The 24,512-nt window shown below is 45.9% G+C and overlaps 1 protein-coding gene across 2 annotated transcripts in view; it reads left to right on the top strand.

Annotated features, from left to right (window-relative positions):
• The first annotated feature begins 22 nt into the window (after window positions 1–22).
• Window positions 23–24,512, top strand: part of CNKSR3 (CNKSR family member 3) — an 82,573-nt gene continuing 58,083 nt past the window's right edge. Inside the window, exon 1 of one of the 2 annotated variants that reach the window (XM_029944012.1) lies at window positions 23–293. In XM_029944012.1, coding sequence (XP_029799872.1) covers window positions 242–293 — 52 coding nt within the window. In that variant the 5' untranslated portion in view covers window positions 23–241. Of the gene's footprint in view, window positions 294–979; window positions 1,001–24,512 lie in introns of those variants that run through there. The other variant, XM_029944013.1, reaches the window with a different exon arrangement.

The raw sequence follows: 24,512 nt of genomic DNA, 5'->3' as shown, positions 1-24,512 counted from the left end.
GGGGGAGGAGGAGGAGCTGCAGCTGGACGGCGGCAGCTGGAGGAGGAGCCGGGGAGGGGACCGCGCTGTCCGGGCTGAGCCGCGCGGGGCCGAGCCGCTGACCGCGGCTATGCAGCCTTGACGGGGCGCTCCGGTGCGCGGGGACCAGCCGCGGGGCGCTCCCTCCCGGGAAGGGGCGGCCGGCCCTGGTAGCCTACTGTAACCGCCGACTCTCGCCCAGCGGGGAGCAAAGCCCTTGACCATGGAGCCCGTGACCAAGTGGAGCCCCAAACAAGTGGTGGACTGGACTAGAGGTGAGCGGGTCTGGTGGGGGGCCCGCGTCTCCGGCCGGGGTTGGGGCCGGCGGGGAGCCGGGGTCTGGGGGTGCTCAGCCGCTACCGCGGGCGAGAGCGCAGCGCGGTGACCCCGCAAACTTCTTCGGGGTGGCCAGTGCACCCCCTCTCTCGTGCCTGCCTTTGGGGGTGCGAGCTGTGGCAAGCGGAGGGGAGCCCCAGCATTAAGCCGGGGAGTGGAGACGGCCTTTCTACGGAGGGCGAGGGCTGGGGGGCGCGGCTCTCGGGACTTGGGGGGACCGCTGGCGCCGCGGGGCTGGGGGCCCGGCTCCCAGGCCGCGGGTCCCGGAGCGCAGAGGCACAGGGCGCCTTTGTGTGGGTGACTCCCCTCGGACCTCGTAAATGCCGCCCGGCCGCCCGGAGCGGTTCGCAGGCGTGACGGGGCAGCTGGACAGGTAAAGGGAGACTGGGCCGGCGCGCCTCTCTGTTTTTGTTGGAGAAGGCGGCGGGGCAGCCCCGGAGCCGGCGCGGGGGCGATCCCGCGGCGAGAAGCCTCCAGCCAGACTCCCCGCGACTCGGTGACTTTTCTCCAGGGTGCCGGGACCCCCTGTGGCGCCGCATTTCTAGGCCACATTGAGACCCCAGGGAGGGGCGATCTGCTCCGAGTCGCTGTCCTGAGCCGTGCGGTATTTGGGACGAGGAGAAGCAGTGGGCTGGGGCGCTGAGAGGTGGGTGAGCCGGGCTAGAAGCTCTTCCCTCCGCGGTCTGGCTTAGCTTTTAGTGCCTCCCAAGATTTCCAGGGAAGAGTGATCGAGGTTCCTCAGGCCTCTAAGACTCTTCCAAAGAAACAAAGCCCGCAAGAACAGCCACCGTGTTTTATGGGTTCCTCACCCCCCTCCCGGCTTAACATCTCTTTGTTTCAAGTTACTGTTTCTTTTTTTCTTTCTTCTATCTGCTCTTCCAGGTGAGGAATGGTGTCCTTTCTCAATAATAATAACTAGAATTGTATAGCGCTTTACAGTTTGCTAAGAACTCTCTCTCTGTTAATTGCCTTTGGTCACCACAGTAAGCCTGTGAGGTAGGTAATGCTGGTAAGATCAGGCCATCCTTCAACCGGGCTCACCCATGGCTGGGGCATGACGAAAACTGGCCATCTCTTACATCCCATTTCTCATGCCTGCGAAGTGCACATGGACCGCATGGGAATGGGGTGTCCTCCATGTACGGGACACATGGCATGTGTCAGTGGGGTAGCCTGATCCCAGTGGAGCAGGAAAGGGATACACTGTCTCCAGAGAAGAGGTTTGTCCAGGGGTCCAAATCTCCAAGGCTCCTATTTCACTCGAGGATGAGGATGACACACTTGGGCACTGGTGACTCGGTTCGCCCCGGGAAAGAGTAAATAGCATCGCCAGGGCTCGGCACACAAAACATTAACTTAAAAGCTATAAATGCCCAGACCGGGTTTTGAAATGGGGTGTAGTTTCTCTGTTCAAGATGCCACCAGATTCTCCCGCTGGGGACTCCCCAAGACGGCGCTGGTTGGTCTGTCCATTATAGAAGCAGTGTAAGAAATGGGTGATTTCAGCAGTTTCTGACCTCCAGAGCTCTTTTGTCCAGTAGGGTAGCTGCTAGTCACATGCAGCTCTTAAGCCCTTGTGTTGTAAGTGTATATATAATTACATGTGTGTGAAGACTTTGTGTAGAAAAATCATGTAAGTTATCTCAATATTTTTTATACTTCACGTGAAGTATTTTGGATACATTGCATGAAACAAAATTTATGATTTAAATTAACTTCACTTGTTTATTTTTCGCTTAATTGCAGTCCCTGTGAAAATAGAAACTTACACAGGTGCCTCACATTCGTGGCTTGCGGTCTACTTCTGTTGGACGGTAATGCTCTGGAGGAAAGAAAGGGTTACAGTTTATCGCTCTTTGGCTTTCCTGAGCTTCTGCCAGCCTACTTGACAATGTACAACTAGAAAAAATGGTAACAGGCACACAGGAAGATTATGGAGTGAGATCTTCACACCCTCAAGACTGGTGTCTTTTTTTTTTTTTTTGTCCCTCTTGGGATTGGGAGAAGAGAAGTGTAAATTTACATCCTGTTATGTTTGTTTAGCATCTAATAAGGAGGAGCAGATTAAAAGGGTTTTGGTATCCAGTTGCCTTGACGTTATGACTTGAGATTACTTTCCTCTAGGGAAAGTTTCCTACTGGCCTGAAACAGCAGTCATCAGCAGCTCAATTCCTTGCTATCAGGAGCTCTGGGTACTGATTAAGTTACATACCTGTGGTTAGCAACTTTATACAGAATGCCTGTGCCCTTTTGGACATTGAAGTACAACCTCATGGAATGACCTGGGTACTTTCCGTGTTAGAATCTAGGAAATATAAAAACAGCAAATGTGGCTTACACTTAGACAAGAGGCTACATTCTCCCAAATTGTGTGATGCATTACTTGAATATTTCTCATAGTAATGATGTGAAAGTATTGACTTTTCAATCAACTGTTGGCTTCTGCAAACTCTTTTGCTTATGCGTCTATTTTTAGCTGTCTTTGCAAACATCTCTACCCACCCCCCACTTTATAAATACGTCCTACTTACTGATAAGCAGTTCTGTATGTAGACTTTGTCACTCTGGGTATTGCATGAGGATGGTATGGTGAGTGTTAGCCCTGTAGGAAACCTTGGGCTTAACTCTGTCTAAACCTGGCCACAATTTACAGCTTGCTTTCATGTTGATGCTATTCAGCAGGAAAAAGGTTTATGCGTATAGAAAGTATTAACTCACTTGGCTTTTTATTATTATAATTTTATTTGTGTTAGTCTTCAGCTATACTGTCACCAATTTTATCATAATATTAGTAGATCGTCAGTAGATCCTGGTGGTGTGTTAGGCTCTGGTCTCCCCATCTTAGGGGTACTAACTCATTGAATATTGCATAGCCACCCTTTGAGGTAGGAACTATCATTCCCATTTTGTGGTTGAGGAAACGGAGGCACAGAAATGTTAAGCATCTTGCACAGCGGGGAAGGGACAGCAGCATTTGACTCCGGGAGCTTTGGCTTTCCTCCCCCTTCCCAGGGGGTTCTTCCCAGGGTCTCCCTCCCAGAGGACTCTCAGAATCTTCACCTCATCGATGAGCAGACCTCCAGCATCCCTTGGTGTGAGTTCTGAACATCATGTTAGCGGAGGAGGGGCGTCGAGTGTATTTGTGTCTTATCCTACCTATTTGGTATATGTCAGGAGGATTATTTGTAAATCAAATTAATTCATAATTCACGGCACCTCGCCTTCCAGATAATTCAGTCAAGGCTTTGCAAAGCAAATGATCTTTTACAACGTGTATCAGGTGAGAGTAGGGTCAGGTGTGCACAACTGAAAACCCAATTTACGAGGGTTTAACCAAATGGGAGGGTTGATTTTCCTGCGTAAACGAAGTCTGGAGATGGAGAATTCAGAAGTAGATGGGGGCTCCAAGGTGCGGTCAGGGGCCCAGGCTCCTGCTGTCCTGTTCAGCCGTTCTTAGCATGTGGTACCACTGGTGGCCTTCATCTTCGTCCTTCATGCCTCAGCGTGAGATGGCTGCTCCACTTCCACGATCATTTCTTCTGTTCCAGGCAGGAGAAAGGAGACCAAGAGGAGGCCAAAGACTGGTGGGAGCCAAGTCTTCTCCCAGAAGCTCCATCCAGTGATGTGGCTTGCATCTCAGTTGCCAGAACTGTCATGCACCCCCCCCCCCCACCTCGCTGCACTGTAAGGGAGGCCAGTCACTGTAGTTTTTTCCAGTGGGTTCATTTTGGCCCGGAAAAAAATTGAAGTTTGTTCAATAAGGAAGAACGGGAGAACAGATACTGGTAAACAGCCAGTGGTGCCTAACACACAGTAATTTATATGTACTGATCTTTATAGATTAGTTCTCACAGGAGGAACGTGTCATAATTTCCAACGTCTTTTAAGTCAGCCCTGTTGTAGAAGTGGTATTCTGTTTTCATTCCTGGTGAGCTTTCTCTGGTCAAAACTGTTAAGTTATATGAAGTCTTTGTCTATAAGCTTGATTTAAATATTAGGAGCTGCATTGTAAAAGGCAGCTGCCCAAGTTGTGTTTCTGCATTCAGGCCATTGGGGAACGTCTTTGACAAGGAGGAAGGACCACTAGTTTGTCCCATATGTACCCGTTGGTTGATGTGGGATGGGCAGGTTCTTAAGAAGTGTGTCAAGTGAGCAGTAGCCAGCTGTAGTCACAGAACAGAGGGCTTTCTGGCCAGCTTCTGGCTCCTAGCATGGGCACCACGCCCCCATCACCAACCAAGAGTAAAGGGGGTTTCTTGCTTCAGGTCTGACTGAGCCTGTGGGCTTCAGGACCTTGGCTCATTCACTGTAGTCTGGCCACATACACTGCTCTTCCCTGTAATGTGTGTCAGTGTTTGGTCCTTGAGGGACTAGAATTTCAGTGTTATCTGTAGAGATCGGGTGCCTTGAAGGTCAACTCCAATGTTAGCCTGTTAGGTCCCGGCTGCTGCCGTCCATACAGAGGCCAGTTCCTTCGGTGACCTTGATTTCAATTAGGTTATGCTTTTCCCTTTAGCCTCTGTGGTCAGGGAAGAAGGGAGGTCCTTTACTTTCAGGAGCTGTACGTCTCTCTCAGAGGTCAGAAACCCTTCCTGGTTCTAGTCTATTTCCTGGGCTTTAGCCATAGAGTTATCTTAATCATAATAATAGAAAACCATTTCTTGAAGCACTTATTATGGGTCAGACACTATGCTAAGTGCTTTGTTTAGGCCCATACTTCTCAGGAAACCCAATGAGGTGTACAAACTATTATTAACTCTTTTTAAAGGTGAAGAAACTAAAGCAGAGAGAGAGAGAGAGAGAGAGAGAACTTGCTCAGGGTCCCATATTTGTAAGTGACGGTGCTCAACATACACTCCTGCCTCCTCCATGACTTCATCAGGTCCATGGCCTGCACCAGGGCAGTGGAGGTCACAGCGGTGAGCGTGGGCTCTGGAATCAGACTCAGGGGCTGTGTCCGAGTCCTACCCCCTGATTGTATGGTCTTATGGAAGCTCTCTGTAAATTACCACTGCTTGTTTTTATTGCTCCCTTCCTTTTATTCTATAGCTGCAGGTCATACATTATTCTCTCTGAGTGGTCAGGTCTGTTAGGGGGGTGACTGCTACATTCAGGGGCACTTGTCAGTACCAATGAGATTTCCCCACCATTTGACAGTCGCTCAGAGGAGCCAGGGCAGGACTTACCGGCTGATCAGGAAGATTCTTGGTTGGCCGAGCGATGGATGTCTCTTGCCAGTATCATGAACCTTCTCCGGGTAAAGAAACCCAAACCGTATTTTCTCAACTTTTTAAAAACCAGTAACTGACTTACAGTGAGCACAGCGTTAGGGCTGGCTCACGCTGTCGCATGTTGACTGCTGTCTGGCACCTGGTCCGTGAGCAGCAGGCCACGTCACCCGGGAGCTTGTTACAGATATGCAGGGGCTCGGGCCTGCGGAGTCAGAATCTGCATTTTGACAGGGTTCCCTGGTGACCCGGGAGCTCATTACCTTTGGAGAAGCACTTCCCCGGCATGTAACTGCGAACATGTTTTTATACTCTGCTGCTGGGTCTGACGGGGCCTTGGTCAATTTTGTTTAAGTCCTTGAAGGCCGGGCTTCATTTGAGGATGCTGCACTTAGCCACTCAGTGAAAGCAAAAAGGTGATGTTAGGCTGTGCGTCTCTGTTTATACGCGCCACCTAGTAACGGCATCAGGCCATTGTCTGCAGACTAAGTGAGACATTTCCCCTGAGATTGCTTACCTACCTTCTGGGACGTGAAGGGTCCTTGTAAGAACAATGTTTTTTGTTTTTGTCCGTGTCTTTTTCAAAAGAAGGGAGCCGGTGGGCCCTGTGGTTCAGGTTTGTCGTCAGGATCACCAGGTGGACGTTGGAAGACAGGTGGGCTGTGGCCAGCCCTCGAGTGTCTGAGCCCACGGGGTTTCCCAGGATTAGCAGACCCTGGGAGAGATTTCATAATTGGCAGGAAATGACACAGAATGTGATTTCGGGGACAACCCGAGCAGTTCTCGTCATTTAAAAGCCAAGGCCAGGCGTCTCTGTCTCCTTGGAGACCAGGAGTGACTTCTTGGAGGCTCACCTGGCAGCCTCCCTTTCGGCGTTCACATCATTGCAGAGAGCTGTGGGGACCCGTCTTCTCTGCCTCACGCTTCTGTGTCGCCGCCTCCAGTGTTGACTGGCCATTCCTAGCCTCTTGGGTTGGCTCTGGGGCATTCATGTTCTCACCTTGCTTTCCCTCTTTACTCTCATTTCGTGATGTTTCTAGAGTTTTCACCCCAGGTCTAGCCATTATTTCGGCCTTTAATCAATAAGGCAAGTTTGATTTACATAAGCTCTGCCCAGTCCTCCATGTTTGTCTTTTTTTGTGTCTTTTCACAAGCCCGAGAGGTGTGCAGTGAAGGCATACCTCTGTAGCAGATGAGGACATTCTGGCTTTTAGATATTAAATCCGTGTCCAAGGTCAAAGGCCAGGAATTGGGACCGGACTCCACAGGCTTCTATTCTGTTCTGTCACCCAGACCTGGCTTCTTCTCTGGCCCAGGTGGGGGCTTTCTGTTTTCTCCTGATCTCCAAGTGTGGGAAGGGGCTTTGGAGAGCTTCTGACTCTTGTGTTTCCTGATTCTCCCCTTAGGATTTATACTCAGAGGACATAGGCCTTTTCTTTCTTTTTGAAATTAAACAGCTTAAGCAGGACCCTGAATATTTTGAGCCTGACCTTTAAGTATTTGAGACACTTGCTGCCAGTTATTTATTTTATTGTAGTTTGTTGATTGTGTTGTATTGTTTCAGAATGCAACTCAGCAATGGAATACATAATTTCTTTTTTTGACACTCCTAATTTTTGAGCATCGTATTGCATTTTTTGGTCTATGTGGTACAATTAGCATTTCTATTTGGTAGAATCAGACACACACACGCACACACACACACACACACAGATACATTTCCTGCTTGCCTTGGTTATTCACAGTGTCTTCCTTTTAACTTCTTTGAGAGAGAAGGTCAAGTAGCTAGCTTAGAAGTAAAGTAAAATTGGATTCATGTTCTATGTTTAACACCAACTGGTTTGAAAACTTGGGTAAGTAACTTTTCTTCTTCAAGGCTGCCTTAGTTTTCTCATCTGTAAAATGGGACTGGTAATAACCAACACATAGCGGTTTACTTATTAATAAAAGAGGCAGCGTAGCAAAAGCATGGCATATAAATATTTATATGTTTATTATTAATGATTAACCCATAACTCCAAGTTAGTACATAGTATAGTTGGATTATTTCTGTTTGAATATTTAATACCGTTGTCTCTGAGAGTCCCTTTTCACATGCTTACTAATAACTTGTGACAATTCCAGGCTCCCTTTCATTGGTTTAGCGGTGGTCTGCTAAATCAGCTGCATTGTCTGTCTTCTCCTCCTGTTTCCTTGGACAGTTTTCCTTCACTCGCTTTGAGGATCTCGTAGGTCTTAGAGGAAGGTGGAATCATGACAGTTTTGTAGTAACTTTCTTGGAAAGAGCTCAGGAGCAACAGCTCAGGAGGAAAATTTATGTTGACGACAGTTCCTCACTGTTGTGAAAATAATTTCTTCATTCATTCAACAAATAATTACCTAGGACCTACCTGGTTCCACATATTATTCTCGGTGCTGGAAACCCAGCTGCGGTCCAGTTCAGGGGTCCATTCAAGCCCCTGCTTTAACTATGGGGTTGATAAACGGCAATCACAGCAAAATAGATGAACAAGAAAATGCTCCTGATAAGGGCAGAGATGAAAGTGAAGTAGAGGCATGAAGGGAAGTGATTGGATGGGGGACTTCTTTGGATGCTGTCCTCTCTGAGAAGATGACATTCAGGCATGAATGACGAGAAGGGACCAGCGATTGGAGAATTAGGAGGGAGAGAGGACAGCGGTGCAGAGGCCCTGAGGTGCAAATTAATTTGGAGTGTTTGAGGGAAGGAATGTGGTGGTGGCCTCAGGAAGAGTCAGGATGGGAGGATGGTGGGGTGGGGGGCAGAGGTGGGGTGAGAGACGACACCCAGACCAGATCACAGGGGGTCTCCTCAGTCTTCGTCAACTGTTTGCGGTTTTTCCTAGTTGTTGTGAAAAGTAGGAGAGTGACATCTGCTTTGGACTTGGGATAGCAGTGAATTTAGGGAGGCCAGCTGGAAGGCATTCTGGAGATGATGATATTTGGACTAGGGTTCCAGCAGCCCAGCCTTTGAGAAGCCAGGTTCTAGGTGGAATTGGTTTCTTGATAGATCATTTTGAAATTATATTTGAAATCATGATGTATATTAGTGTGTTCCTTTTCCTTTCCTCCCCGGGGTGGGGAGAGCTCCTACCCTCCCCTCATTCTGATTACTCTTGTCATTTAAATAGAGGATGGAATCTGTCTTTCTGCATTCACATGCTTTGTTCTCTGTATTGTTCTTTCCTGGCTCATTTTGCTGGGAGCTACAGTTTCTGAAGCTGTTTATTCATCTATGAATGGGGGTTTTGTGAAAGTGGACTTAGCCTAGTTTGTTTTCTTTGACATCAAATGGCTGATTGAACAGTTTTTAACCTGGGATCAGAAGGGCAAACACAGTTGTGTTTATTCGAGCAAAACAGTTCCTTAGAATGCACATCAGCAGGTTGTAAAAACTAGAAATCTTTCTATAGGAAAACAAAAAAAATGTTTGCGTCAAAGGCACTCATAGATAGATCTGATTTAAAATATTTTTGTTCCATTAAAGGCTGTCCTAGTTTTGCTTTAGAAAAGAGAGCCCTCATAATTTTGGTTGAATAGGTGGTGTATTGAGTAATTTTCAGCAGGTAAGAATGGAATTCATTTTTAAACACTTAATGCATTACTTATCAATAGGGTAGAGTGGTGGAGAAATGAGGGTAGGTAAGCTTACATGAGAATAGGCTGGAAGCCAGCTTCACACACCTATCTCCCCTCCCCTCCCCCCAAGAAAACATCTGTCAGCCATTTTAGAGGAGAACCCCTACGTGTCATCTGTCAGAAAAGGCGGTGATTATGATCTGAATCATGCTTTCCTGAGGAAAACCTTTAAGTGAAAGGAAACATTCTATTTCCTATTTTGAGAGATTTGCAGCAGAGGGGAAATTTCAGTGCTTTTGGATTTAGTAATGTGTATGTGTGTGTATGTGTTTCTAACTTTAACCTATGTTAATAGAATAGCCTTTCATGTTCCCAGAGTAATTTTGCATTACAGTGTTTTAAAGAGAGTCAAGTCAAACTGCCTAGAATATGATTCTTGAGAAAGCTAGCTTCCCACGTAGAGTGGACCAGCCATCATGTAACACGTGTTGAAGCTGTGAGCACCCCGTCAACCAGGATTCTAGCCGGAGCCCTACACTGACCATGCCCAGGTGACGTGGCTGTGAGTGGCGTCTGTGGAAACAACGCTCTGCGCCAGAGCCAAAGTTGTTGGTCATAAATATTGAAAACACAGATACTCCTTGTGAGGAAGATGTCTAGAGACCTATATTATGAAGTGGTTTGCTCATGAGTACCCCTGGGCCAAGTTGGAGAATCTTATATAATGCTCATCTGTGAAGACCACCTCTGTTTTGCTGGTAAGAATATTCTCCATTCTTGTCGGGTCCCATCTAATCTGCACAGGTGATGAGCGTCTATAAGTATATGGACACTGGACCTGACACCTGACATTCTGAAGTGGAGATTCTCCCGAGACTCTTTCCCTGCCCCATCCATGAGGCTCGCCCAGCATCTCATTGTTGTTCTTGAGCTCATGATTTCAGCATCTGTATCCCCTGGGAACTCACGTGTGTGAATTCTTGGGCCCCACCCCACACCCACGGAGTTGGGCACTCTGGGGGTTGGACCCGGGAAGCAGTGTTGTACCAGGTCCCTCAGGGGATTCTGGGACCGGCTAAAATTTCAAGACCATTGGTCTATATCACTTAAGTAGAGCACACACACTCAAAACTGAGTGAAGGCGGACTATCTCCCATAATTACTATCTACAGTTGGTTTTTGACTAGTACATAGTGATGAGTAAGGAAGGAGAGCTTTTCTAGTAGGGACAGTTGTCCTGTATTTCAGTGGATGAATTATGGTACCTCTGTGAGTGCCCTTTCCACAGAGGGGGCAGGGAAGCTGTTATCCCTGTGGGCCCCTAGCCTGCTGCTCCATCCCAGGCATGGTGTGGGGGGGGGTGCTTTTGTTGTGTATCTCTGTGAGCACTCAGCCTTAGGAAAACACAGGAGAGGAATGTTTCATGGTCTGAAGGGACTCGTTTAGGTTTTGTGTGGAATTTCCAGACCTTGCTCTAATAAAGGCGCAGAATGTAACCCTCCCCCATTCCATCTTGAGAGAGGGTGGAGGGTTGTTCTCTCTCACTTAGCACTCAGATTTGGGCTTTGAACAGCACAGGCAGATGCAAAGAGAAGTGAGGGAAAGGAAAAGCAGACGAGAGAAATACTCAGTGCAGCAAGTACATTGCGGCCCGAGCTGAAGAGCTCTTCTGTTTAGGACGTGGACATTGAACCAGCGCAGGTGGAGTTTGGGAGCCCCTACACTTGTGGAAAACCAAGAGAGTCCAGGCTCGAAGAGACACTACATAAATGAGCACCAAAGCCCAGGACAAGCACTAGGACTTGGAACAAGAGTTACAGATGACACCTGACCCCAGGGGCCAGGCGGGCAGCGTCGGGAATGGAAATGGAGGAACGTGTGTGAGAAGAGGGCAGAAAGTGGTGGAGACAGCCTCCTACCCAGAGACCTGCTGGTTGCCCAGTTTTGGCTGCCCAGACCTACGGTTTCCAGATCTTCTGATGTTTTTGTTGATTTTTCTTGTATTCACAATGAAGCTGGAGATCTGGCTTTGTAGGTGACATGGCCCAGTTTTTAGAAAACTGTTTTACAGGATTTTTTTTTTTTTTTTTTGGTGCAGGACAAATGAACTATGTCTGTGGGCCGGCTCTGGGCAGGTGTTAGTTGCCCAAGCGAGAAACGCACAGTTAGCCCTACAGTAATTCTTCAGCTATTTAGTACCTCTGTTTGTTACCTGTAATTTTGTTTCGCTGTTTAACTCGTTCCATTATTCCCAACATTGCAATATGTATTTCCATGCAGGTGTTGTTAGGTCAAAAATACCAGTGTCTTAATGGGCGCAGCAGACCATTAGGTAGTTACCCTTCAGTGTGGAAACAGGAATGTGGTTTCTCTTGATTGAGTCTATTTTGCCGTCGGCGGTGCGGTATTGGCCTCTGACAGGAACTGTTTCTGTTTGTACAGAAAGAGTTCATTCATACATAAATTCATCCCTTTGTACAGAAGGATTTTAGGATAGGGTATATGTTCCAAATTTCTATGCTAGCTTGTGGGAGTCTATTTGATTTAGTAAGTTATCAGTTCACTTAAGGTCTTTCTATTTCATGGTGCTCTGAATTGGGAAACAAAACAAAACAGAAAAACAAAAGCACTAGTGTTAGAACTCCAAAACGCAAATCTACAAAATTCTCAGGGATAATTATGGAATATTTTAACCTTTTGGTTTGCTTTGTAAGTAAATAGTCCATATATGTGTATATTAAATAACGTAAGTATACAGACTGTAGACATGTGTATACAGACACATAATATATTCATTACAGATAATCTTTTGTTAAGTTGTTCATTAGGTTTTTATTTCAACCCTAATTTCCTCTTAAAAGATAAAAAATCTATCGATCGATCAATCGATCAATTTCCTTTTTCATACCAGTGACTCTGCTTCATGCTGAGGACAGAAAGATGAGTTAGATATAAATGAAGCCTGTCATCAGGAGCTCATGGTTTGGGTAGCAGGTGGCGTTTATTAAGATTCTCTATGTGCCACGCCTTTGCTGGGGCTTTTTGTGAATTCTCTTATTTAGTCCTCAAAATGCTTATTTGACAGTGGCACTTTTATGGTCCTCATTTTGGAGTTAAGGAAACCAGACCCTGACTCCTCTGAGTGTGTGTCATAAGTAAATGGGGTTTGAATTAAGACACATTTGATTCCAGAACCTGACCTCTCACCACGTAGTTGGCTGGTAATAAGTCACGGGGGCAAGCGGAAAACATCTGTTATTAACAGTAGGGTTTGAATTGACCTACTTAAACTTAACCTGTAATTTTACCAACCAATGAAAAAAATTCTGGAGAATACTCTATTTCTTTACTTTTTAAAAATATTTGGGCTATTGTAAATGGGAAAAGATAGATTTTCACGTATATCTAATAGGGATGATGGAGCCTTCAGATAATTACTTCAGGATTTTAGGTTTTAGGTCATAAGTTAAAATTCTGAGATCATGAGAATATACATTAAGAAAAGAGCCTGGAAGGAAATAACATCTACAGTGCCAGCACTGGTTGTCTCTGGATGATAGAATTAGAGGTGGCTTTTATATTCTCTTGTTGGTACGTACAAAGATAATCAAATGCTTTTCTTTCGTATTCTGAGCCATGGCTACTTCCTACTTGGCCTCTGGTCTTCAGGACGCTTGGGAATCTGAAAAGCTGCAAAGAGCAACAGGGGAGAGAATGTTGGATTCCTTTTCCCGTCTTTCCAGGATCTTGACCCCTCAAGTCCTGGCTGCCTTACGAGCCCTCAGTTACCATCAAACAGCTAGCCTTTTTTTCTTTTTAAAGGTTTTTGTTTGTTTGTTTTTCTGGTTTTTTAGTTTTGTTTTTCAGTGTTGCGTGGGCTGGTTTGTCCAGCACAGCCAGGCGTGCCCACCCGAGAGCACTCAGATGTTAGTGGGCACGAGAGTCCTTGGTAAGAGCCAGATGGTCCGTGGTCCTGACTGCTGGAGAGTTTGCTAACATTGTAGGTGCCTGGGTGGGGACCTGGAGCCCCACTGGTGGTGAGCAGCCCTGGGTGCCTTTTGCAGGTAGTTTGTGATCCACAGTTTGAGAGCCCCTGACCTTGAGGAACTTTGTTCATTTACTGGGGAAATTTTAGGGGGGTTTGAATGGAGGCCTGTTGCCGCTACAACTATAGGAAGTACGGAGGGCTTCGTGGGAGGAAGAGTGATTAGGGGTTAAGAGACCAGCTTTAGGGGGCTTTTGTGGTCCTTAGCAAGCGCGGAGGAGGCAAAGAGGCCTAAGCTGGAACCGAGGCCTTGGAAACAAAAGAAGGGGAAAGAATAGTGAGAGATGTACTGCCCAAGAGTGATCTGGAAGTCTCAGCAGGGTCTCACGTGTGAGTGGTAGAGGGGACTTCAGTGTCCAGGTGTGTGGCTCAGTGACTTCACAGGGCAGTACCAGTAAAATATGTTGAATTCTGGGAGGAACTGTTCTGCAGGTTCAAGGGTGAGTACACCTTGTAGATACCCACCTCAAAATCTCTTCCAGTTTGTAGAAGATGCATCTTGCATGATGTACCAACGTCTTGCATGATTCAAACCCTTAAGAAAACACAGTGCTCTCTCTTATTACAGCACCATGATTGTCTCATGTTTTAATGAGGTGTAAATATCATGCAGCTTGGCACATGAAACGTGTTAAAATTGGATAGTGTTAGCTGAAATTTAGGTCCTCATACTTGAGTGTGAAATGATGCAATATACATGAATATGACACCCAGAATTATTTCTGTACCACTCATTAGAAGGTATGGAATGCAAAATAAAAGAGAAGATTAGAGTCCTACAAGGACAGCATGTCAATGGAGATATAACATCAGTGCTGATAAATGCAAAATTCATCTTGGAGTTGTTCCTCAAGTTTTGTCCATTGCTGACTGAGATCAGCAGTCCTGCCTGACATGCTTGGCTGTAATTGCTTGTGTGGGTGGGTGAGCTCGTTTCCCTGAGATTAGTGCCTTCTTTGGGTTGCCAAAGTGGGTGAGTAGAAAGACCAACCTGGAAAGAGCCAAGGGTGTGTAGAGCTCTTAAGGGCCTGGCACTAAAGAGAAGGGGTGGGGACAGATATGATATGGCCCATTTTCTTACTCATGGTTGACCCAATCTGCTTTAAGAAGTAGTGTGATTCCTTCTGTGATTTCCCTCAGGTAGAGTTCAGAGGTTCTTTACTTAATAGGATCAGCTATAAAATGATAGATTATTTTTTTTTAGAACACCCATCCCAGCATTCTATATGGCTGATATTTCTTCTTAAACTTGCTAATTTCCCATCAGTGACTTTTATATTAGTATTAACTCCATTTACCTGGTATTCTGAAATGAAGTCACTTGTTTTTCACATTATTTTAGTTCTAGAAATGAGGTTTTTGGTGAAGCACTATATTACTGGGCCACATGAGGAGAAATAGAACTCTCTTTGCATTAACTCACGCTTAGTGTGTTAACTAGAGTGTCTTGTTAACAGATATTTCCACCAAGTCTGGTGAGGGTTCATGCATTCATTCGACAACTATTGACTGAATCCCTGCATTGCACCAGGCACTGTTCCAAGAACTGAGGATGTAACAGTGAGCTAAGCACACAGTAGTTCCTATCTTCCTGGAGCTATTCTTCTAGTGGGGGTAGACAGGATGTAAGTAAAATTTGTAGCACATAGACATGGTAGGGGGGACAGGATGCATAGCTGGATGCAGGAAGGGAAGGGGGTGCAGTTCTAACTATCATGACCAGGGGAGGATTTTAGTGAACAGTGAGGCTAAAAGGTAGAGGAATGTTTTGGCAGAGGGCACAGCGATGGCAAATGCCCCAAGACAGGGGAGTGCCTGACATGTTGGTTGGAAAGGTGGCTAGTTTTTCTGGAGGAGGGTGAGCAAAGGGAAGAACTATAGGAGGTGAGACCAGAGAGTAGAGACCAGATGGTACAGAGCCTTAGAGATCATTATAGAGAGATGTGTATGTTTGGCTTAGTTTGGCGTTTGGTGAGCCAGTGGCAGATTTTGAGCCAAGGGGTGCTATCAGATTTACATTTTAAGGTTACAGTGGCTGCTGGGTTGAGAAGACTGAAGCGAGCACGGGTAGAATCGGGGAACAGTCAGGTTGCTATGATACCGATCATGTGAAAGATGACATTGGCACACAGTGGTAGCTGTGGCCACCATTAGAGGTGGCCATGTTCCAGATGTTCTGAAAGGCCAGTGGCATTGATTGGGAGATTGGATGTTGGTGTAGGAGGATACTTATCAAGTGCATGGACTGGAGAGTTGGAAGGAGGAGGTGGGTAAGGGAATGCACAGATAATGAAATTTGCAGTATGGGTTTGTGGTGAACTAGGCCATTGGATACATGTGTTTGGATTACTGGGGGTGGCGGGGACTGGTTCAAGACCAGATGGGTCACCAAATGAGTGAGCAAAAGAAGACAAATGAAGAGAAAAGGAGACCTGGGTATTTCAACCTTTGGAAGTCTGGAAGATGAGCAGCCAGGACCAGGAAGAGTGCTGTGAAGTTTCTGCCAGTAGATAGAAGGAAAGTGAGGAGAGGGTGGTCCTGGTGGACTTTCTGCCAGGGCAGAAAGTGTTCCTGGAAGGAAGGAGTAGTCAGCTGGGCCAGGCAGGTCAGGGGAGGACAGAGAACTGACCGCATGTTGAGGGAGCCACATGAAGGACATTGGCGGGCTGGACAGGTTAGTTTCAGTGCATTAATGGCAGCAGAAGTCTGAGTTTATCCAAGAACATACTGGAAGAGAGGAATTGATGTCCTGAGAGACCATCCTCTTCCTGAAAGAACCCAGCTCTGGTTTGTCCTCAGTATGACTGACGTACGGAGTGCATTTTATTTTAATTCTTTAAAATCTATACCCAAATTTTGAAATGGGTAACTGGTGACTAGTTATTTGATCTATTAGGATGTGTTATGCCAACTGGGTAAGAGTACACGGTAGATGATGCAATCTCCTGATACTAACAAAGCCATTCATTCAGTGAATGACTGTGTACTGTGGCTTCCACAGAGGAGAATTATTCAGCAGAAGTTCTCCCTTCTTCATTTTCCCTTCACATATTTTGGAAATGAGAGTAAATAGCTCTCTACCTGAGCTCTGTGATATTCCATAGTTAACCCATTTAGGTAGGAAAGATTTTTATGGACTGATCCAAAATCTTGAGATCATTCCTTGTTGCTGATGATTTACTTTCATATATTGTAAGATTTATCTGACATACTCAGAATGCTATTAAATAATATATAAATAATGTCGGTTACAGCCTGTAGGTAGAGGCCATTTGTTAGCAGGAAAAATGGTGCAAATAGATAAACCAAATAACTACATATAAGTTGGCAAATATTGATTCAATGACTGTCATTTGTAACGTCTCTTCTAGGTGCAGAGAACAAGAGAGGTTCCTGGCATCTTTGGCATTTTCTGTTGAGTCGAACACACAGACCAATCCATAGGCATTTAAACTATAGGGTGTCCTAGGTGCGCCGAGGAGGAGTATTTAACTCGAGTTTGAATGCGTTTTGCCTGAGTGGTTTCTTGGAGGACGCCACTTTCAAATCAAGACCTGTATTATGGGCAAGAGGTAACCTGGCCTGGATGAGGAAGGGGAAAGAAAATATTTGGCAGAAAACTGAAAGGCAAGAGAGAGCCAGACGTTTAAATACTAGTTACTGAAAGAACTTGATTGTGTTGGATCTATCGGGAGGTTGAGTGGAAAGAGATGAGGCTGGAGAGGTTTGTGTTTGGGGAGAGGAACAGATCACCAGGGCCCTGTTTATGCCTCTGAGCAGGTAGAAGCCAGTGAAGGAATTCATATCTTTGAGTGGCCTTCCGTTCTGGAGGAAGAGCGTGTGCATGTATACATACGTAATACCTGTATAAATAAATGTATGTATATACACACGCACACACACACATATATATGCACACATATACATATAACCATATGTATATGTGCTTATATTTTTTTAAGGATCCTATATGTTATTTGATTCAGGATCCTGTGAGAGAGGCACTTACTTGACTCTTCTGGAACAGAGCCTGATACTGGGTTTATGACCCAGAGTGACCTTGCCCCTCCACTGTAGGGGGAGCCCCTGAATTTCAAGAAGTCTCAGTTGAATGCTCTATATGAAAATTTACTTCACTTCCTGGGTATTTATTTCCCTTGACCTGTGAACTGTGAAACTGATCAGACTTCTAGCACAAGGAAACATAAAAACTCTTCATGAACCCAAGAAGGCGCTGCTGAAACAGGGACTTGATACAGGGAAGTCTGGTGGTGGGAGAGAAAAGGGAAGGCAGTGAGGAATGGGGAGGAACCGAGTCTGGGAGTTGGGCGGGGCAGGCTGAGTCTCAGAGGTAGTAAGTGCTTCGGGGGAGTGTGGCCTGGAGTCTCACCGTGAGCCATGTGGGTGTTCTGTGTGTGGTCACCTCCAATCTGCTGCCCATGGCTGATTAATGATTAATGATTGTTTCTACCCCGCCTGTAATGTAGTCTTTATATGTTCAGTCTTCACTCCAGCGGGGTGAGCCAAAGCGTAGTTTTGCACTTGCAGAGATTTATTATTCAGAAGTGGTCAGAAATCTCACTCCGAGGTTAGGAAATCTCTCCCGTCCCAACCCAAGAAGGATGTTCCACCATTAAGATACACTGTTCCCTTCCTCCCCTTTGACTTTGAGGGTGATGATGCAGTTGATACCTAAATCTTGAAAATACACACTCAGAACATTTCAGACCCAGGCCCAGATGAATCATACTTGCTATACCAGATCCAGAAGCTGCCGCATGGGTGTTCATCTCTGAGGTCCTGAACTCTGGAAGAACATACAGATTATACTTAAAACTAATAGGGCTTGATTATGGTTGGATGAGAAAGCCAGAGTAAGAACCCACCTCTGAAGGGTGTGGCCGCCCTTTCTCTTGCCCTGCATTGTTGCCCAGATTGTTGTGGGCGGCTGACATTGCCACATCATTCCCAGGGTTAAACATATACTCAGTTCTGGGAAAGCAGCCAGCCTTAGCAGTCCACAGTTATAATTCAGTGGAACGTGGTTTTAAAAATAATTTAACAAGGTGAAATTTTAGTTTTTTTAATAGGTACCATTTAAAAAAAACCAGTTTTTGTGCTTCTCTTCCCACCCCCACCCCCTACATCCCCACAGTAATTTCTGAGTATGTGGTGGCTTGGAGGACATGGATTATCTATTACTTGATCCACTTTATTTAAAAAATTTTTTAAATGTTTTATTTATTTTAGAGACAGAGAGAGACAGCGTGAGCACGGGAGGGTCAGAGAGAGAGGGAGACACAGAATCCAAAGATGGGCTCCAGGCTCTGAGCTGTCAGCACAGAGCCCGACACGAGGCTCAAACCCACGAACTGTCAGACCATGACCTGAGCCGAAGCTGAATGCTCAACTGACTGAGCCACCCAGGCGCCCCTACTTGAGCCACTTTAATATCCTTCTTTTGTATGTGTTAGTGACCTGGGATTCTGTTTTGTCCCTTCTTTTTGCGTCAGTGGCCCTGTTTCATATCCCAAGGGGTGTTTTGGGTTTCTTCTTGATCTTTTTTTTTTAGGGCCCTAGAATGGATATTGCAAAAATATTTTATTAAAGTAATATGCTTGTTGGTCCCTTTTTCATATTTTCAGTTTTAAAATTAACTTTAACTCGAGATAATGTACTGTTCCAGTTCTGCCATTGAAATTCGTCTCCTAAAATCATGTTCAAATCAAGGAGAAAAGGAACATTTCCTAAGACTGACTATTAACAAAAGAAAAAAAAATGGTAAATGCTTATAAGCAACCTTAGGAATTCAGAGTGAAATCTAAGGATCTAAGATAATCTATTTTATTAAATGCAATTGTGGTAGATTTCCTGGAAATGATCAGTGAGGTGAAATCTGTCTTTTATAATGACTTAATTGTCACCAGCAGATCTGAAAAACATTTTGTGCACTAAGGTAGATAATTATAATCTTGGTAATAACTATCTATTATTATAAAGACATTATAAGACTATTCTTTCTTATAAAAGCAGCTTGCGTGTTATAGATCTTATTATTGTAATTGTTGGTTTTGTTTGCTTTTTACAGATCCAAAGTTATAATGAACGTGACATATTGGCTGCTGTGCGATGTTAGGAACAGAGTTGCTTTGGTCTGTTTGTTGGTTTGGTTTGGTTTGGTTGGAGGATGCAGTTAACATTCTTTCTTCTCTTTTAAGAAGATCATTTTCATCTTAAAGCCAAATGATGGGATTACCATTTGCACTTGAGATGGACTGAGCTGGTGTCTGTTTTATCTTCTCAGATTGGAGCCAGACAATAAAGGTCTTTGGTAAACACTTGATAGGAAGGAAGGTAAAACCCTCAAGTCTCTCTAACAAAGCTGGAATTGGCTTTTAAAAAACCCTGGCCCTCAGTGGAAGGTGTCTGCCTTGGGTGAAGGTTGGAGCGCGTGCCTGCAGTTAATTGCCCTGCAATAGACCGACAGTTGTTTAACTCTTAAAGACTCTGCCCGAAGGGACAGGCACTCATGCCTCCATTCATAGCCCTCTGCCTTTCTCTCCCTTTTTCCCTCTCTTTCTCTCTCTCTCTCCCCCCTCCCCGTCTCCACAATGGTTATATACACTTGTCTGTTTGTGGGTGGGCCATTCCTCATTCCAAAACATTCGTGGCTGCTATGATATTGCAGAGCCCTTAGGACCGGAGCTGACTGCTGATGTTTGGACCCGTTACTGCTAGATGTGTGATGCTGCCTAAGTTATACACATTGTTGTAGTCAACTAGCTTATTTTTAAGTTTGGGTCATGCTATTACTAAATTTTTAGAATGTATTGAGAGGTAAGTGAGATAATGCAGGTGTAAGTGGTAAAATAAACTATATGCCATGGAGTAAGCGCTTGATAAAACTCTAGCTGTTGTTTTGTTGCATAGACTACAGGGATATCCTGGGTAAAATTTCACATTTCCAACAGAATCATTTCAGATTAAACACAGACACTCTGCCTTTTATAAATGGTAAGTTACAGCTCAGTGAGAGGAAGGGCAAAAAGATTGGATCGCATATTCTTTGGGGATGTACTGATATGAAGTGATATAGAATAGAGGAGATGCCGGTTCTACGTCTTAAACTTTAAGATGTGGATGGTGTCTTTCTTTTTCTTCTCTTCTCTTCCTTTCCCTCCACTCCCCAACTCTCCCTCCCCTCCCCTTTTAATTTAGAGAGAACAGGAGAGTTGGGGAGAGGGCCAGAGGGGGAGAGAGAGAGAGAGAGAGAGAGAGAATCCCAAGCAGGCTTTAAGCTCAGCACAGAGCCCAATGAGGGGCTCCATCCCACAACCTTGGGATCATGACCCCAAGCTGAAATCAAGAGTCAGACACTTGGGGTACTTGGATGGTTCAGTTTGCTTCGGGTCACGGTCTCATGGTCCATGAGTTGAAGCCCCATGTTTGGCTCTCTGCTGACAGCTCAGAGCCTGAAGTCTGCTTTGGATTCTGTGTGTCTCTCTCTCTTGCTGCCCCTCCCCTGCTCACACTCTGTCTCTCTCCAAAATAAACAGTTAAAAATGTTTTTTTTTAAAAAGAGAGCTGCTCAACCGAGCCACCCAGGCACCCCGGGTATGGATGATTTCTTGAATCTCTCCCCCAGGGTTGTTCTCCTAACCGATGGTTCGGAGAGCTGACGGCTGCTAATCGTGATCTGCGGAGTACAAGCACTAAAAGTCAGAGGGGAGGCTGTTGCCAAAGGCTGGCCTCTTAAGCCAGTGAGTGTGGTGTCACAATTAATGTCCACAACTTACTGCATTTCCTGCTTTAGTGCGGCTTTTGATAACCGGTGGGGTGACAGCCATCCTTGGGTGTGTCCCGGTACGGTGTGTGTTCCACTGAGTAATAGTCCTCTGTCATCATCTGGCCCTACAGCCCCAGTGGAAGGCACTCCGTCTCACCAAACCCAGCTGAGAAAACCAGCCCGGTTTCTTCTTGGGAGCCAAGAAGTTGTTTCGTAAGAGGTGCTCCTGTAAGCTCTGTGGGAATCGCTCTCAGGATGCTGATTGACTTCTGTTCTCTAGTGACCAGACTTGCTTCCCGTAACTCCCAAGTCCTAGAAAGTCACAGACTTCTCAAGGGACTGTTAGGTTCCATGTGCAGGAGGAGAGGATGAACCCCACAGGTCTCAGAGAGGCTCCTGGAGTGACAGGGAACCCAGTGTCATTGGGCTTGTGAGCAAGACTCACACCTGATGTCAGGTTTGGGAGGCAAGGGGTGTTAAATAAGGAGCTGAAGAGTTCCCCTGCTCTGCTTATTCACAGAGCAAGTACGCGTTGGCAAGGCATCTTTGAGAAAAGGGAAGAGGTATTTTTGTAGTTTACTCCATGTGTACCTGCTTCTGGCACACAATTTCAGCAGAGATGGATGTAGAAAAAGTGTCTTAAAGCTGGATAAATCTGTTTTAGCCAAAGGCCTTCCTTTCTCCCGTGAGAAACTGGCACATAATTTCTTTTTAGATCTGTTTTCAACTTTCTTGTATTTGTGTAATTATTTTACGTTAATGTATTATTTTTAAAAATATGTTCATAATGTATCTGTACCATTCCTCACCCTCTCATTACAGCTTTGTTTATCTTTTTTAATGTTGATTTATTTTTGAGAGATACAGAGTGAGAGTGGGGGAGGGGCAGAGAGAGAGGGAGACACAGACTCTGAAGCAGGCTCCAGGCTCTGAGTGTCAGCACAGAGCCTGACGCGGGGCTCAAACCCACGAACTGTGAGATCGTGACCTGAGCTGAAGACGGACGCTCAACCCGCTGAGCCCCCCAGGCGCCCCCCACATTACAGCTTTAGAGTTCTGTGGAGGGAGATGCAATCTACTACTCATGGGCTACTTCGTGGCATATTTTTGATGCTATCAATTTTTACACTCGTACACTGGATTTAACAGATTTTAAAAATCCACGGAAAATCTGACAAAAAGAGAGTTAAAATCCATGCTGATTGAGCACTGTCGCTGGTGGAACCGGCAGTTTTGCTCTCTGGGGTGGTGAGCCAAGCTGAAAGTCCCTTCCAAAGGCCTGAAGCAATCCGGCCAGGTGAGCCAGCGGCTGTGTGGCTAATTTACTGTCTATTTACAAGCCTTAAAGACCCAGGATTGCTGTCAGTATTCCTTTGCTGCTTAAATTTGCAACAGATGTCTTTGTCTCAAAATCATAGCAGTTTATTTTTATTTTGAAATTTTTATTCCTTTTATTTGGGGGAAGGTGCGGGGGCAAATCCTGACAGGTTTGGGATCAGGAAGACCAGAAGGATTCCTTGGAGTGAAGAAGTAAGCGGTGTTGAGCAGGGCTAGGCTGCTAATCCTGCTTAGGTTCGTGAACTGGAAGATGGCCTGCTTATTAGGAAATTTGGGCTCGTTTCTGACTTCTGAGAATGTGACAAAGGGGGACATTTTTCTCCAGACTGTGGCTCTAGCGTTTTGATTTCCATCCCTAGCTGTAATTTTGAGGGACAGATGTAACCTTAGGTTATGCCATCCACATACAGGGTCGATTGAGTGGATAAATGGTTTCATTTCACAGTTAAAGAAACTGTGGCCCAGAGAGTGACATGGCTGAGATGCAGCGGCAGGACCTGGACCAGACCCGAGTCTCCCGTCCTCCCAGCCCAGAATGTTTCTGGGTACTCTCCTCCCAGAGTCACCCTGTTCACAGTCTGGCTCCCAGTCCCGTTCATTTATAGCCTTGTGCGCTACGTCCCTGCCGGCTGCAGTGTGGGGCATCACAGTCCTTGTGCTGTCTACACTGCAGTTCGCATCAGTAAGCCCGTGTTCATCACCATGGCGTGCTCGACTCAGGGTCAGCCGTGGGGGTCCCGTGCCCAGGGGCTCCCAGTGCAGCAGGGGAGATGTCAGTGCGAATTATTACCCAACATGGCCTGGGACATTCGGCAATGGATATGGGTACAGGTCTGGGAGCACAGAATGCCGTGTGTGTGTGTGTGTGTGTGTGTGTGTGTGTGTGTACACATGCGTGCTCGTGCATGCATACGCACACAGATTAAGGGACACTTGCGGACGGTTCTTTGGGATAAAAGGGAGTTTGCCAGCCTGATGGGAAGTTGGGATGGGGCCTTCTAGGCGAAGAGATTTAGAAAACTAACAACTGTCCGCTGGCAGTGCCGGAGCGTGAAGTGGATAGTGGGATCACGGCCAGCTGCTGAACTCAGTAAGCTGTGCTCACGTTCGCATTTTGCAGCCTGGTTCGGAAGTGCTGGAAGGTTTATCAGTCACCCTCTGTTTTCTTTTAGGTGAAGGAACATTAAATGGCTTTGAGTGTGATTGCTGGCGTGACAGTGTAGAGGCCACGACTAGTGTGGACTGTCGGGTGCCTCAAGGCTCCTTGACAATGGCTTAGGTGTGTCAGGGAAGAAGGCTCGGGAATAATACTCTGCCCTAGACCCAGAAATATCAAGGCAGCAAATCGCTGCCTGGAATCTTCCCGCCCTTCCTCCCAAGATGCCATTGGGGTGAAGGTGTGGATGCGGTTTTATGAGTTCAGCTTCTGGAACCAGACAGAGCTGCCTTGCAGTTTTCACGGCCTTGGAGGAAGCAGATAACGAGTGATAGGAAACAGCTGCGGCTCACGACGTAGGCGGGATGCCTCGTGGAGCAGCTGGGTAAGCACGAGATTCTTCTTGCAACGTCCTCTCCGAAACGGTGTTTGGGGACCAAGGAATGTGATTCGTTTTCATACATTTCCCCCACCCCTCCTTGTCCTTGTGCTGCCTACAGATTTGATTTTTGTTTGTCCAATAATACTGCAGACATAACTTTCTTGTAAAAAAGAAATGTAAGCAACCTAGCTCTGGATCATTAGAAAAGACCATCGCTCTCTCTACTAAACCCTCTCCTCTTCCAGAGTGTGGGCACCTCCAGAACCCTTCCTAGATATTTGCATAAATTTTTATACATATTCATAGATCATTTATTTTGTTTTCTATGAATGGATTCATGGGTAGGTTGAATCTGATTCATATGTTTGTTTTTACATTTAATACTCTCTTAGAGAGCTTTCCACATCATTTTATTTAAGTAAACTTCAAACATTTTAGAAGTAATTTTTATACAGTCAGACTTAATTCCAATCATCAGTCATTTAGGAATGGCTGTATGAAGATCTGGGTGCCTCTTAGGAATAGGAGGGTGTCAGGGCCCACCCATGCTGGTGGTGACGAGCGGATTCAGGATGTTTTATGGCAGGCTGGCCGGCACCTGGCAAAATATCTTGGGTCAGCCCGAT

This window comes from Suricata suricatta, chromosome 7, assembly GCF_006229205.1.
Source record: "Suricata suricatta isolate VVHF042 chromosome 7, meerkat_22Aug2017_6uvM2_HiC, whole genome shotgun sequence".
Taxonomy (NCBI): Eukaryota; Metazoa; Chordata; class Mammalia; order Carnivora; family Herpestidae; genus Suricata; species Suricata suricatta.
This window is presented reverse-complemented; position numbering and strand designations above follow the sequence as displayed.